The sequence below is a fragment of the Gossypium hirsutum genome, chromosome A12 (genome assembly GCF_007990345.1).
Source record: "Gossypium hirsutum isolate 1008001.06 chromosome A12, Gossypium_hirsutum_v2.1, whole genome shotgun sequence".
Taxonomy (NCBI): domain Eukaryota; kingdom Viridiplantae; phylum Streptophyta; class Magnoliopsida; order Malvales; family Malvaceae; genus Gossypium; species Gossypium hirsutum.
The window spans coordinates 103,387,966-103,403,208 of record NC_053435.1 but is presented as its reverse complement, the minus strand read 5'-3'; the positions used below and the strand labels follow the sequence as shown (position 1 = coordinate 103,403,208).

The following is a 15,243-nucleotide window of genomic DNA, read 5'->3' as shown; positions in this document are numbered from 1 at the left end:
TATTTACGAAATGGCCTATTTTCAACAGTACCTGTTGATGCCGCTTGACACACCTAGGGAGAGTCCGTGACCAATGTTTGCTTCATAGGTGGTTATTGTCTTGGCTTGCCATGCCACCATTAGTGGATTGAAAAACTCGAGAAAGGATAACTAAACACAAATAGAAACTGAATATGAAGAATTTTAAAGAACTCATGAAAGAAAATATGAAAAAAAAATTAAATGACTTTTTATTATAAAAATAAGAATATAAACTTAGAAAAATGAAAAGGGTGTGGTGTTGGTACAATTGCATTTAATGGGTACCTTGGAATAGTGTATCAGGTAGCATTTATGAATACAGTTGAAAACAACTCATTTTTATAGTTAATTATTTTTTTTAAAGTTAATTAAAAAAGATGTGAATCAACTGGTTAAATAGATTTTCTTTGATTGAACCGTTTTAAATTAAATTTTTTGTATATTTAAGTTTCACTATTATAAATATAATACACTCACGAATACAATACAAATATAAATATATGCTCAATTAATATAATGTAAAATTAAACTAATAAAAAAGCATAACAAATGAAAAATTAAGAAAAATTAAACGAAACTCGGTATATACACAATGATAAGATTTGAATTTAAATACTATAAAACATCGCTTTAACCAATAATCAAAGTCACCATTGACGAATTTGGTTTCATTTGATTATTTTTGTAATGAATTTTTCTGAGGTTTTTATTCTTAATAAATAAGAAAATACTAACAAAAAAAATGTGAAAAATGAAAGGAAAGTGGGACCAAATTCACGTGCCTATCACATTGTGGAATAAGCTTGGTAAGGGCAGAGGGCAAGACCAAAACAAAGTGGGGAAAAAGAGGGCCGTAAATCATTTTATGACTTAATTGTTATTTTTAAATTTTTTTAAAAAAAGGGATGGATAATGTCGGAGAGTGTACAGTAGAAGTATTATTGAAGAGGGTCCTAAGTAAATAGTAGACACGTGGGGACAGCTTTCACGCACTCTCGTGGGGGCACCCTCAATCATCACCCGACATGATGTCAAAGGACCCACCTTTTTTATTATTAGTTTTAATCTCTTTTATCACCCGTCCGATGCATTTGGATCCATCTGATTAAGGGTTTTGATTTATTGAATGCCATAGTTTCTCTACATTCCTTAAAAAACAATAGTTCTGAGTTCCGGGAAGGTCACGGATGTTTTTCCCATGTCTTCATTAATAATTCATTTTTTAAGGCAAATCTCTTTTTCATTCATGATTTAAAGCCTTACCTTACTTATTTTTGGTCCTTTTCCCATTTTCATTTTCATCCCACATTCTTCTTTCTCCATTTATACAACAATAATTTAAATATTTAATGATTTTTTAACCTCAATTGTAGCATAATTATAGGTAAAGGAATGATTTTGGGAATTCAAGGTGTAGGTGTAGGGGCCTAGTGCTAAGCTATTATAGTATGGACAATTATTATGTCTCTTAGTGAAACATGTACATGTAATAAATAAATAAGGAGATCATGTGGTTATTGTTGAAACCAAAGATAAAGGTGAAGGTTTTTTTTTTTTGAAAACGATATTTGACAATTGCCATTGATTACATAGACAACAATTGACCTCCTCCCTAAAAATCTGGTTAATTTGTCTTAAAATTATAAGTCAAAAAACAAATGATGACCCCATTTTACTAATTCAACCATGCCTAATGCCTTATCTTGTATAGTTTTTCGTTCTATTGAATATGGACCGTCTACCTTATTTTTCAACAACTTTCGCACAATATACTCATGAAAATTTATTTAATATAATTCACGGTTTATAAAATTTTAAAAAAAATCACACGTATTCTTTTAATTTTTATTTAATTTATAATTGTGTTTTAATTTTTAAATTCAATTAGTTATAATATGTGATTAAAAAGAGAGAGGATGAAATCGGAGCATCCTGATGATTAGACTAGTGTCTGGTTCCAATCATCACCATCTACTCATGATTTGATGGTTGTCCAAAGCATCAATGGCATCGATTCCCAATTATATACAGCACAAGATAACATGGCCCCACTATTGGGTTGATCATGATCGTTGATTAAGATAGGAAACGGGATCAAGGACGTTGGTTTAGAGGCAGGGAGGGCATGGAGAGTACGGTGTTCAGGTGGGTTATGACCCACTGGGTTTCAATGCAGAGTTATAACATTATTGCTATTGTCTCTGGTCCTTCTGGTTGGGATTCGGAAGACAAAACATGAGAGTATATCTCTGATTTTCCTTTTTTTTTTACATTTTTATATTTTTATTTCAAAAATAAATTTTAATATTTTAAAGAATTCAAATATTTTTATTTATACATTGTATATATTCAATAATAAATTTAAAATAAATTATGCAATAATCGCATTGTCTTTTTTTTCCCTAAAATTTCTAAAATTTACTATAGTCAAAGCTGTGAATGAATAATAATGCTATTGGAATCTTGCATGAAATGGAATCGAATATATTTTAGAAAATTATTCTATAACGAAAAAAAATATTTATCATTAAATTCCTTGCAAATTTCTGTTTCTCCTAATTAAGCTTAATAAACTGAATCAAGGTATATTTTGAGAATATAATTACAATTATACATTTACTAACGAAAATTAGGAATTTTTTTAAGTGTTACATTTAAGTGAATCAGGAGGTCAAATTCTCATATTAATTTTCCATTAATAACCTCCTTATCTGATGTCTTTTTAATTATTATTTTTAAAATTAATTGCAATTATAATATATTTAATATTAATGAATTTTACTTGTCTAAAGCATCGGAGAGAATCCAACAAAATCTTCAATCATTTATAGTTGGTGCATTAAATTTTATAATGTGACTCCAAAATATTCTGAAGCCTCAATATTTATTATTTAAAAAAATTTGAGTAAATTAGTTAATAATTTTTTAATCCAATGATAAAAATAGTATATTGTAAATACAAGAAATTAGATTCGACACAAGCACAATTATAAAAAAAAATTATGTACATAGCTTTTCTCTATGTATTAGATAATAATTTTAATTTAATAATTTAAAAAGATGAAAACATAAAATCTAAAATCTCATAATTGAAAAAGCTCAACCATTTACCACAGTAAAGGGATAAAAGTAATGAGGGAGAGAAAGAGTGGAGGTGGAAGACAAAGCAGCAGATTAAGGTATTATTTTGGGGAACAAAAGCCATGATTGAGATAATTGGCCTCCCGACAACCAGTCATGATTGAACTCTTACCATTCCTTCTCTTCTTTCTATATAATCTTCTATTTCCTTGCCCATCTTTCTTACATTACCTATCACTTTTCTCTCTCTCTTTCTCCTTTCTTCACACCCGACAATCTAAACTACATACAAGAAAAAAGTGTGTTTGGCAAAAGAGAAAAAAAAAAAAAATCAAAGATGGCGGAAAAAGAAGATCTGGGTTTGAGTCTGAGCTTGAGTTTCCCTCAGAATCACCACTCTTTACAGCGAAATCTTAGGCCTTCGCTTGTTCCTTCCTCTGCTAATTCTTGCTCTTCTCCTTCTACTTTAACCCTTAACAAACACTCATGGAATGATTCTTCTCCTCCTTCAGGTTTGTTTCTTCTCCTACTTTCTGTCTTTGCATGGGACATATATCACCTTTCAGATCTCTTCTTTTTTTCCCGAGAAACAAACGATGCTTCAGTATCATTTTCCCCTTATAAATGCTTTTGTATTGCTTTTTCAATGTTTGACGTAGCTTTTTTTGGCAATAGTTTTCACCTGCACTGTTCTCATTTCACATGCAAAAAAACAAAAGCCTCTAAATTTGCTACTTTTTTTTCTTATCTAGATCTCTTCCATGGAAAAAAAAGAACAATCTCTAACCTTTATTTATATGAAATGGTTTTTTTGCACGCAGATCATAACTTGGAATCATTCCGGGCGGAGATGGGGTCAATTTTTAGAGGAATCGACATGAACATATTGCCATCGACGGCAGATTGTGAAGAAGAAGCTGGGGTTTCATCTCCGAACAGCACGATATCGAGCGTGAGTGGAAAAAGGAGCGAAAGAGAAGGCAACGGAGACGAGCTTGAGATCGAAAAATCGTCATCTCGTGGAATCAGCGACGAAGAAGATGGCGACACTTCGAGAAAAAAGCTTAGACTTTCTAAAGATCAGTCTGCTATTCTCGAGGAAAACTTTAAAGAACACAACACTCTCAACCCCGTAAGTAAATTCAAATAGAAACTTTTCATATGAAAACTACTGTTTGGCTGCTAAGAAAAGTATACGAGAAGTTAAAAATGGAAAATTTAGTCTCTAATGGGTTGTTGAATTTTACTATCTTTTGCAGAAACAAAAGTTAGCATTGGCTAAGCAGCTGGGATTACGACCCAGACAAGTCGAAGTGTGGTTTCAAAACAGAAGGGCAAGGTAAGAGATTTCCTCCATTTTTGGGGGTAACTATGTAATTTCAGTTTTAAATTATGTACTAAATATGACTTTGAAAATTGTTTATGCAGGACCAAGCTGAAGCAAACGGAGGTTGACTGTGAGTTCCTTAAGAGATGCTGTGAGAATCTGACGGAGGAGAACCAACGGTTGCAGAAAGAAGTTCAGGAGCTGAGAGCGCTGAAACTTTCCTCCACCCAGTTCTACATGCAAATGACCCCACCCACTACCCTCACCATGTGCACATCATGTGAGAGGGTTGCGGTCCCACCCAACCCACCATCATCCACCACCGTTGATCCACGGTCCCATCATCAACTAGCCCAAACCCATCAGAGAGCTTTCCACATCAACCCTTGGGCTCCATCCGCCGCTCATAGACCGTTGGATGCTCTCCGTCCTCGATCGTAATTACAACCCATGAACAAGGGCATTCCTGTCAACGCAAAAGAAATCATGTGTGGAGTTTTAGTCTTTAGGGTCTAGAAGATATGGTGGTTAGAATGTGATTTTGGTGGGTCTTGATGTTTTGTATTATTGGACCCAAACCAAGCTTTTGACATATTTAACTAGTTTAATTTAATCTTTGGTGATGCTAATTACATCTTCCTCCTTCAATTTCAGTAGTGGGGTTGAAAGATCAAACCGTGTGTGTAAAGTAGAGTGCAAAATGTCTAGTTATTAAATTTTGACCAAAGCAATGCAAAAATCTTTTGTGTTACAGATTCCAATTTAAAGCTACAAGGAATCTGTTCTTTTTGTATTATTTTTTTTCCTTCGTAATTTAGAGCTTTGGGATTGTGTGGGGCCAATCAATTACGTATTTTATAATTATAAAACTTTGATCTATCATATTAGTATGATTATCATTATCAAACTTTTACTCGGATCGGTTTATTTTTCTTCCTATCTTTTGTCACGGATGTTGTTGTATTAGTGACAGGTTATATTCAATTCTTCCATGTTACATACATATGCCAGTAAATCTGTAGATTAAGCTATTCGCTTCTTTCATGTTGTATTGAATGCCCACTTTTAAGTGCACCCTTTTTACAAGTACACTAGATGTGACACAAATCCATTTGATGTTAAACGTGGACCTCTTTTGCAGTCACCCAATAACTTCAAAATTGAAAAGAAAACGGAAGCTATAGAGAAATGGTTTTGAAAATGTTAATATTGTATGGTTAGCTGTCAAATATTGGTGATACCGATTAAATATAATATAAAATCATTCTATTACATCAAATCACTTGGCAATTCTTATGTAAACATCTTAGATATTTCAATAATTTTTTTCATATCATTTATACATATTTTTTAACCTTAAACATTGAATCCAAATCTTAATCTTGAAGTCAAACCTTAAATTTGAACTAAGGTTCATTAAAGATTTGAGTCGAGTTTTAGGTTCAGGGTTTGAGATTAAGGTTAAAAAAATTACTAAAATTATGTATTAATGACATGAAAAAATTATTGAAATGTCATTAAATAATTGGAAATGGATACAAAATGACTTGACATCCCTGTTTCATACGATCTTTTCTCACTTTATATTGAAAGCTTTTAATAAACACCTATTTGACACGAGTTCAAATCACGTGATATCACCCTTGTAACAACTCGATTTTTTAGTGGTGTCGAAAATAGTGGTTTCGAGGCTACTAAATTCGGCGAGTAAGTTCGTACATATTATTATTTAATATTTACGAGTCAAATATGGTTTTAAAAAAATATTTTTGAATTAGTAATTTATGTTTTATAATGATTTTTTAGGTTCGAGTGGTAAGACCCTAGGTCAAGTGGTTTTAGAAAGTGAAGTATCTAGACCTTGTTTCTATAAACCGAGCCACAAATATTTTTATAAATATTTTTAGAGTGTCATTAAGGTGGTATTAAAGTTTCTTTGAAAAATTTTAACGTTTCAATAGATAATTAATTAAAAAAAGATTAAATTGAAAAATATGCAAAACTTGCTAATTATAATAATTAAGTGATTAAATTACTTGATTAATAAATAAGGAAGGACTTGAGTAATAAATATACCTAAATTAAAGTGATGATGCTACATATGAAGATAAAATAATAAAATAAAGTAATGGAGTGACAAAATGGTAATTTTGATGAAATTAAAACAATAATTTGAATTTTAAAGCTTTCTTTGCAATTCTAGGAGAGAGAGCTTTAAGCCGGTTTTTCATATTTTTGATTCATGTGAGTTCAATTCTTACCCGTTTCTTGTAATTTTTATGTTTTTGAGATTGTTACAGTTAGGTCCAACTAAACCGTACCTTCGTTTTTTATTTTATAAAAAAATTTGGAAGTTGAAATTGATAAATATTATATGTTTTTGAAATAACATGAATTTAGAGTTTTGATTGTGTTGTATGATGATTTTATAAAGTGATTTTGTTAAATATTGATTTTAGGATTAAATTGTAAAAATGTTAAAATATTAGGATTTGATAATGAATTTTGGGTTTATTAGGGACTCTATGAAGGCCTAAAATATTTGTATAGATTATTGATTGAGAAAATTAGTTAATTTGATAGATTAACTAATTAAGAGATTAAATTGCAAAAACTGTAAAAGTTTGGGGTAATTGCATAAATTCAAAAAATAAAGGGTATTAATTGTAAAATGAATTGGAAATGAGATATATGCTAATAAATGAGTAATTTTTATATTCTATATCAAGATCTCGTAGATACTCGTGAAAAAGGAAAAATATAGTGGAATAGTCCTTGAACTTCTGCAATTACTATAATTCAGTCCAGGTAAGCTCGTACGATTAAAATTTTCATTTGTATAAATTAATTATTGGTATTATATATATTATTGTTAGAAATAATTTATTGTTTTAATTATAATATTGAAATGGTTATTCGGTTTGAATTGAACACAAGATTTGAGTGCATTTGTGATTTGGTGTATGATGGTATTGGAGGGAGATATCGGGATTATTCCAATGTAAACCAAGGTTCAGCATTTTTTCGAATTCTCGTGTTTTCCTTTCTGTTTGGCATAATTGGATGGATCAGCTCTTACGAGCTTTTGTTTAGCTTTCGAGCTTCTATTGACTTATTTGGGAGAACCAGCTCTTATGAGCTTCTATTAACAATGTACTCTTATCCACAAGTCGTTTTTCGAATGGATAAATCTCAGTAAGGTGATTTATTTATAAAAATTGAAAGATATGTGATTTATTTTGTATTGATTTGAATACGAATGTATTTATCGATTGAAGTTGTAAATGATAGGAAATTGTCATGGATGATTATTAATACCTAAATTATTATTATAGTTAGTTCGGTAAGATTTTTATTTAACCCGTCGAACTTACTAAGCTTCAATAAGCTTATTTGTATTGTTTAATGTCTTTGTAGATTTTTCGGATGGTTAGGCAATCGAATCAATACTCAAGTCACACTATACAACTTATCTCGGTACGTAGTTTTTGAAACGTTAAATATGGTTTATATGACGTGTATAGGCTTTTGTACGGTCTTGATCAAAGTTTAATTTATGTAAATATTATAAATAATATTTTATTTATATAATTAACCTACATATTGGTAAGAGATTAAGGTATAATTGTGATGTTAGTATAAGTGAGATATGTATGTATGTATTTGATTATAGTGAACTTTGGCAACTTGGTTAGGTAAATTAGTTAGGTAAGTTTGAATATTTGGTGGACATAATTTTAAGTTGTCATTTGAGGTACCTATGGGTATATTAGTTGTATGTGGTAATAATACATGTTTAAGACTTGATTTTAGCTTATGTTGAATGCCTTGTTATGGCTTGTTGATGTATAAATTGTTGATGCTAGATTTGTGTCAATTTAGGTGAGAAATGTGGCTTAGAAAATTGCCTATTTTTGTCCACACTGGTAGAGATACGGGCACGTGTCTCAGCTGTGTCCCCTGTATCTTCTTAATGCAAGTCAGTATGCTCACACGGTTGTGTGACTTGACCATGTGACCCAAGTCAGAGAGTTACACAGGTACGGACACGGGCTAGACACGGCCGTGTGTCCCTATTTCGATTGCCCACAGTGCTTGAGACACAAACGTGTTTGTAATAGTCGACTTTCAATGATGTCGAAAATAGTGGTTTGAGACCACTAAATTCAGTAAATAAGTTCGAAATTTATTTATTTAATAATTACAAACCAAATGTTATTTTTGAGAGATTTTTTGAATTAGTAATTTTATGTTTTATAAAGATTTATTAAGTTAAGAAATTGAGGAAAAGAGGTATCGAGACCTCAATGTTATAAATCAAGCCACAAATATTTTTGTAAATATTTACGGAGTGTCAATAAGATAGTATTAAAATTTGGTCAGAAAATTTTGATGTTTGGGTGGTTAATTAAATAAAAAGGACGAAATTGAAAAAAGGTGTAAAACTTGCTAAAAGGATTAAATAGCTCAATTGTCAAATGAAGAATGACCTAAAGTGAAAATAAGCCTAAAGGAGATATTTTGGGCTACAATAGCTGAGAAAAATCGGGAAATGGGTGAAATAAGGGCAAAATTAGAAAATTACCAAAATTAACTAAATAAAAATGAGACCAAATTGGAATATCTAGAATTCTCTTCATTTTTTTCATTTTCTTCAGCTGAAAAACAGCCACAGAAGAGGATTAAATCTGGTTTTCATTCTCTAGTTTCATGTCAGTTTAATTCTTGCTTTCTCCTTAAAATTTCTAATATTTTGGACTTTTACAATTGGGTCCAACTTACTATGGCATTAGTTTTTGATTTCATGGCTAATTTTTAAAGTTTCTATGGATGAGTTCTGGAAGCATATGATGCATAAACATAGATTTGAAGCTTTAATTTTGATATATGATGATTTTATTAAGTAAAATTGGTGAAAATTGATTTTAGGACCTAATGGTGAAAAAGTTTAGAATTATAGTTTAGTGATAAAATTCTAATCTCTAAGATTATAAAGTAGTTTAAAGTAATAGAATAAAGTATTAATTGAGTAAATTAGCTCAATTGAGAGGTTAATTGAGCAGGGATGAAATTGTCACTTATTAAAAGCTTAGAGGCAAAATGGTAGTTAACATCTTACATAAAATAATTTTGGACAGCAGCAGTTGTATGAAGTTGAAAAATCACCAAAAATTGTATAAATCGAATTAGAGGATGACTAAAACATGAAATTAAAGCTTACTGAGTCTAGTTTCTTATAGAAGAAATGATGTTAGCATGGAATTGTAAATCATGAGATATAATAAATTTTGTCAGACAATGTTAGTATGATTTTGGGTTCCTCTGTTCTGACTTTGGAAAATCATAAAAAATTGAAGAAAAATAATTAGGGGCTTAAATTTATATGTTTAGAACCCTGAATGAGTCTATTTCCAAGAGAAATAAACATAAAGATCATTCGAACCCTGTACAAGGATATGATTAATTTTTAGTGTAGAAGGGTCAGAAATTTGAGATAGGAGAACGTGGGTGACTTTAAAGAATAAACTGTACTTATTGGCGAAACCAAAAATTTTAAAAATTTTATGGTAAGAAGATATATGCGTCTAGTTTCAGGGAAAATTAGCTAAACTTAATTTGGAGTTCTGTGGTTCAAGATAGAAATAATTTAGTGACTATGACATAAATGAACAACTAGAATATTCATATAAGTAAATAGTAAAAATTATAGATAATGTTACTTACAAGTGTGTTATTTATACTAAGGATGTGGATGGAGAAGAGGAGGAGGAAAAATATATGAACAACTTGTGTATAAATTGATAACAGGCTTGATTATAGTTGATAAACGTTGAATTAGAAATGATATAATGTTTTATTTGTATTTCTATAATTCGATCTTAATATTTAATTGTTGAAATTATTATCTAATATGTACAGTAAGTGCATTGAGATGATTATTTGAATTGGAGTGAACATTGGTTGAAAATGAAAAGTGAATTTAATTATTAATTGTTGTATTTTGATTAAATGTTATAGTAAATAATTTAGGTGAGAATTATTTGTATTGTGTTTTACAATTGAAATGGATTGATTTGGTATGTGATAAATTTACTGAAATTATATGGATATATGTGATTGATGTGGAAATTGAATATTGAATGTATGTTATATTGAAAATTAAATTGATTGGGAATGTGATGAAATAAATATGCATTTGTGATATTTGTGGAATTCGAATGCATGTTAATAAAAAGTAAATTGAATTGTATTGAATTATTAACTTATGTGATTAAATTGAAATGGGTATTGATTGAAAATTGAAAATTGATTAAAGCCCTATTAACAGTATCGAAATATAGTTGGCATGCCATAGGATTGGAAGTGTTTAGGGATATTTCAACCTTGAGTCGATGAAGCATTATAAGTGTCGTACTGTTACTTCGACTTTGAGTCGATGAGGCACCTTGTGTGTCATACTGCTACTGTTACATCGGCTTAATCCGATGAGGTACTGAGTACCGTATTGTTACTGTTTACTTCGGCAAAGCCGATGAGGCACTGAGTGTCGTACTGGTGTATTGGTTGGATTCGTGTATCCATCTATGTCTGAGTGATATTAATAGGGGTAAATAAAAGTACTGAATGACTGATTTCTATAATGATTGATTGTTACTGAATAATAAAGATCAATTGATTGTTACCGAAAAATACTGACTGTTATTGAAATGGATAAGTGCAGAATACTGATTGAGAAGTGAATAGTTGAATACTATTTATTGATATTGAACAGTGAAGTGAAGTATGACTGAGACATATGAATTATGTATCTCTGAACTAGATATGAATGGAAAATATTATTGTTCAAATGAAATGTGAAGTAAAGTGATAGTATTTAAGTAGTTAACAATATTGAGTTCACTTATATAAATTTGTTAGTCGAGATTGTGATCGACAAGAAAAGATAGCGAATTATATGACTAACAATATGTTGAAGACATGTGTTAGAGCTCGTGATCAATTTGAATGTTTAAGCTTTGCAAATTTATATTAAACATAGAGAAACGTTGTAACACCTCTGACTTACCTCTTACATTCTTATGCATATAACTTAACACTCATCATATTAAAATATTATCACAATTATACAATTTGCTTCAAGCAACTTAACATGCACATTCATAATACAATGACTTCATGATCATCTTATGCAAATTAGTGCACTTATACATGCATTCATAAATCTCGAGTAAAATTACTCATAGCATTCACTTAACTTCTCCAGTTATACATATAGCATCATACAAATGCCAATTTAACATGAACACTTATCTAAATATAATCTTTCCTTTCATCTTATCTCATCTTTCACATTTCCTGAACAATTCTTATTCACAATTTATTCATTATCACATAAACATCATGAACCATTATCACAATTTATTCATTATCACATAAACATCATGAACCATTATTCTTACATTTTATGAGCCTCAACTCATCATAAACATATTGTCTGTACTATCAAACTTAGCTCAGTTGGGGTGCGCATCTGTCTGAAAAAACATTTTATATCTGGGTCGGGAGTCGTCACACTATCATAGTTCAATATGGCATGTATAGCTAGACTCTTACTCATACTGAACATTCCGAAAACCGATTAAACCTTTGCCTTGATTCAAATAAATGAAACACCCCTTACCCGAGATGTAATGGCCCATTTTCAGTAAAAAAATCAGAATAGTGGTTTCGTGACCACGAATCCGATCTAGAAAGAAAAATTATTTTAATATTGTGGCATAGTCTATATTACGATAGGAATACTGCATGAAAATTTTGATAGGAAAATTTTATTGATTATATAGTTAAATTGTTAAAAAGAAAAAAAAATGCATTCTCGAGACTCCGTTCCGATAAATCGGATTCGTAAATATTTATTACAAATATTTACGAAGTTAGTTGTGTGTCTAATTAGGTTTTGATTAGGTGAATTTGACTTAATTAGAAGTAATTAGGAAAAAGGATTAGATTGAAATAAGTGTGAAAGTTTAATTATAGATTAAAGAAAATAAAAAGGACTAAATAGATAAATATGCCCTTATTATTAAATGAGTCGGTTTAATGTTGAAAGAAAAAAAAATCTAAGATATTTTTTATATAAAATATATATTATATATTATATTAACTTAATATTTAAGTATTAATATATAATATATTATATTATTATATATAATATAATATAATATAATATATAAAACATAAGAAAAGTAAAGAAACAGAATAGAAAAAAAGAAACAAACAGAATCGCAGGGACGAAATAGAGAAAAAGGGAGAAAGAAAAAAGAACAAAAGAAAATTTGAGATTTCAAGGGTTCAAATTCAATTTGGTAAGTCAATTTAATTCATTTTTTTGTAATTATTGAGTTTTTATGATCCTAGAACAAAATACTATTAAGTATATGTTGAAATTTTGAGAGTTATTAGATTTTTTTTATATATAGTTGTTGTTGAATTTATGGATAAATTAGAGATTGAACTTATGAAAAATTCAAATTAGAATTGAGAAAAAAGAGAGAGATTGAATTGTGAAATAGATTGCAATAAGGAGTAAATTATAAGAAGTTTGAAATTGGGGTTTATTAGTGAAAATTTGGGAGTTAAACTAAGTTATAAGTAGAATTTAAATAAAAATAAAGCATAGATTATAATAGAAATAGAAATATTTTTAGTTATGGAATAAATTGAAATGAAAGTTAATGTAAGAAATGATAAATTTATTATATCATACATGTTTATTTTTTTTAATAGCATAGGACGTATGCCATTCGAGCCAGAAAAGATGCTTCTGCTCCAGACGTCATTACTGGTACATTTTCTTTACTCGATACTGATGTTATCGCTTTGATTGATCCTGGTTCTACACATTCATACATATGTACAAAGTTGGCGTCTGTTAAAAATTTACCTGTTGAATACACTGGATTTGCGGTTAAAGTTTCAAATCCCCTGGGCCAACATGTTATAGTGGATAAAATTTGTAAAAATTGCCCACTGATGGTAAAGGGTTATTGTTTTCTAGTTGACTTAATGCTATTGCCTTTTGACGAATTTGATGTGATTTTGGGAATGGATTGGCTAACTCAACATGATGTAGTAGTGAATTGTAAACAGAAGTACATTGTAATAAAATGTCAGAATGGTGAATTGCTCCGGGTTGAATCTGATGAATTAAATAAGTTGCCTGATGTAATTTCAGTTATGACAGCATTGAGGTATGTCAGAAAGGGTGTAATGCATATCTTGCTTATGTATTGGACACTAAAGTATCTGAGTCAAAAGTTCAATCAGTGCCGATTGTATGTGAATTTCCTGATGTGTTTCCAGAAGAATTACTCGGGTTACCACCAGAAAGGAAGGTAGAATTTTCTATAGATTTAGTTCCAGGAACCACTCCAATCTCTATAGCACTTTATAGAATGGCTCCTACCGAGTTGAAAGAGTTGAAAGCACAGTTGCAAGAGCTTACTGATAGGGGTTTTGCTCGACCTAGTCATTCACCTTGGGGTGCTCCGGTTTTGTTTGTGAAAAAGAAAGACGGGTCTTTGAGACTATGTATCGATTACAGGCAGCTCAATAAAGTTACTGTGACAGCCCTAATTCGACCCTAGTCGGAATGTGGTTTCGGGACCACAAAACCGAGTCATAAAATTTAGTTAAAATTTTATTTGCATATCTTATATGTGTGATAGTACTTGTACAAAAATTTGATGTTTTAATTTTATATTAGGAATGTGAATTTTGCTTGAAAGGATCTAGTTGAAAGACTTGGAAAATTATGATAGGTAAATAAGTAAGGACCAAATAGTATTGAAGTGGGAAAGTGTTGTCCTTGCATGTCAAATTAGCCAAACTAAAGCATAGTGGCCGGCCATGCTATGGGTGGAAACATGTCTCCAACATGTTATGCTAGTGATGTATGTTAAGAAAAATAAAATAATGAGCATGGTGATTAAATAATGAAAGGAAGGGTGATGAAAAAAAAAATATGGTCTCATCCATACCCCCTTGTTGCCGTGAATTGAAGAAAGAAAACAAAAAAAAAAGTGTTCATTCTTGAACATCTTTGGCCGAATAGAGGAAAGAAAGGAAGGGGAAAAGCTTGAGAAAATCGGCTATGGTGGTTTGCTAGACTAAGGTATGTTTGATGTTGTCCTTGAGATGCATGCATGTTTTAGTAATTGACTTGAGTTCTAAATAGCCCATGTTTAAATCTTGAATCTTGTTGGTAACATGAGCAATCGGTCATGAGAAAGTGTTCAAGAAATGATTGTTGTTCATGTTATTTGGATGAGAAATGCTGAGTTTTGTTGTTTCATGTTAAAGTTAGGTGAATGATGATAGAGGAGTGTTTGAACTATAAAAAGAATCGGCTACCTTGTTATGAGCTAGGGCCGAATGTGAGTTTGGTTGTGTTTGAATATTACATGCTTGGTAGAATGGTGGATGAAGGTGCCGAATGTATGTTGGATTGATAGAGTCTCCAAATTGATTTTATGTGTGTATGCATGACCGAATATACGTGGTCACATGAGTAAGGAAATGAGTTATTTGATATGTTGTAAAAGTTAAGTACTAAATCGAAGGTTGCTAAAATTGCCATTTCTTTAGCCGAATATGTGTTTGATCAATGAAGGAATTGTTGAAGAATATAGGTGAACTTGGTGAGAGTATTCGGCTTAGTGTATAAATGATATAAAGATTTTAGGAAATTGTTTTGGTTAGGTATATGTATGATTAAGTATATTCGGCAATATACTTAAAGTGGGTACATGATA

At 30.5% G+C, this 15,243-nt stretch overlaps 1 protein-coding gene and 1 long non-coding RNA gene across 2 annotated transcripts; one reads left to right on the top strand and one right to left on the bottom strand.

Moving 5' to 3' along the window:
- Positions 1 to 3,162: 3,162 nt before the first annotated feature.
- On the top strand, positions 3,163 to 5,225 carry LOC107886058 (homeobox-leucine zipper protein HAT4). The gene is made up of 4 exons (XM_016809863.2): positions 3,163 to 3,614; positions 3,924 to 4,234; positions 4,362 to 4,441; positions 4,531 to 5,225. The coding sequence occupies exons 1-4, from the start codon at positions 3,440 to 3,442 to the stop codon at positions 4,868 to 4,870; spliced, it is 906 nt and encodes a 301-aa protein (XP_016665352.2). The 5' UTR covers positions 3,163 to 3,439; the 3' UTR covers positions 4,871 to 5,225.
- LOC121211125 (uncharacterized) lies at positions 3,354 to 4,026 on the bottom strand. The gene is made up of 2 exons (XR_005906493.1): positions 3,890 to 4,026; positions 3,354 to 3,789 (listed from the first exon to the last, which is right to left on the bottom strand). It is a non-coding gene; the product is annotated as an uncharacterized lncRNA (long non-coding RNA).
- Positions 5,226 to 15,243: the final 10,018 nt, after the last annotated feature.

Coding starts and splice junctions, on each gene's coding strand:
- LOC107886058 (XM_016809863.2), top strand. CDS start 3,440: ATGGCGGAAAAAGAAGATCTGGGTTTGAGTCTGAGCTTGAGTTTCCCT. Junction 4,235..4,361: donor AACACAACACTCTCAACCCC/GTAAGTAAATTC, acceptor TATCTTTTGCAG/AAACAAAAGTTAGCATTGGC. Junction 4,442..4,530: donor TTTCAAAACAGAAGGGCAAG/GTAAGAGATTTC, acceptor TTGTTTATGCAG/GACCAAGCTGAAGCAAACGG.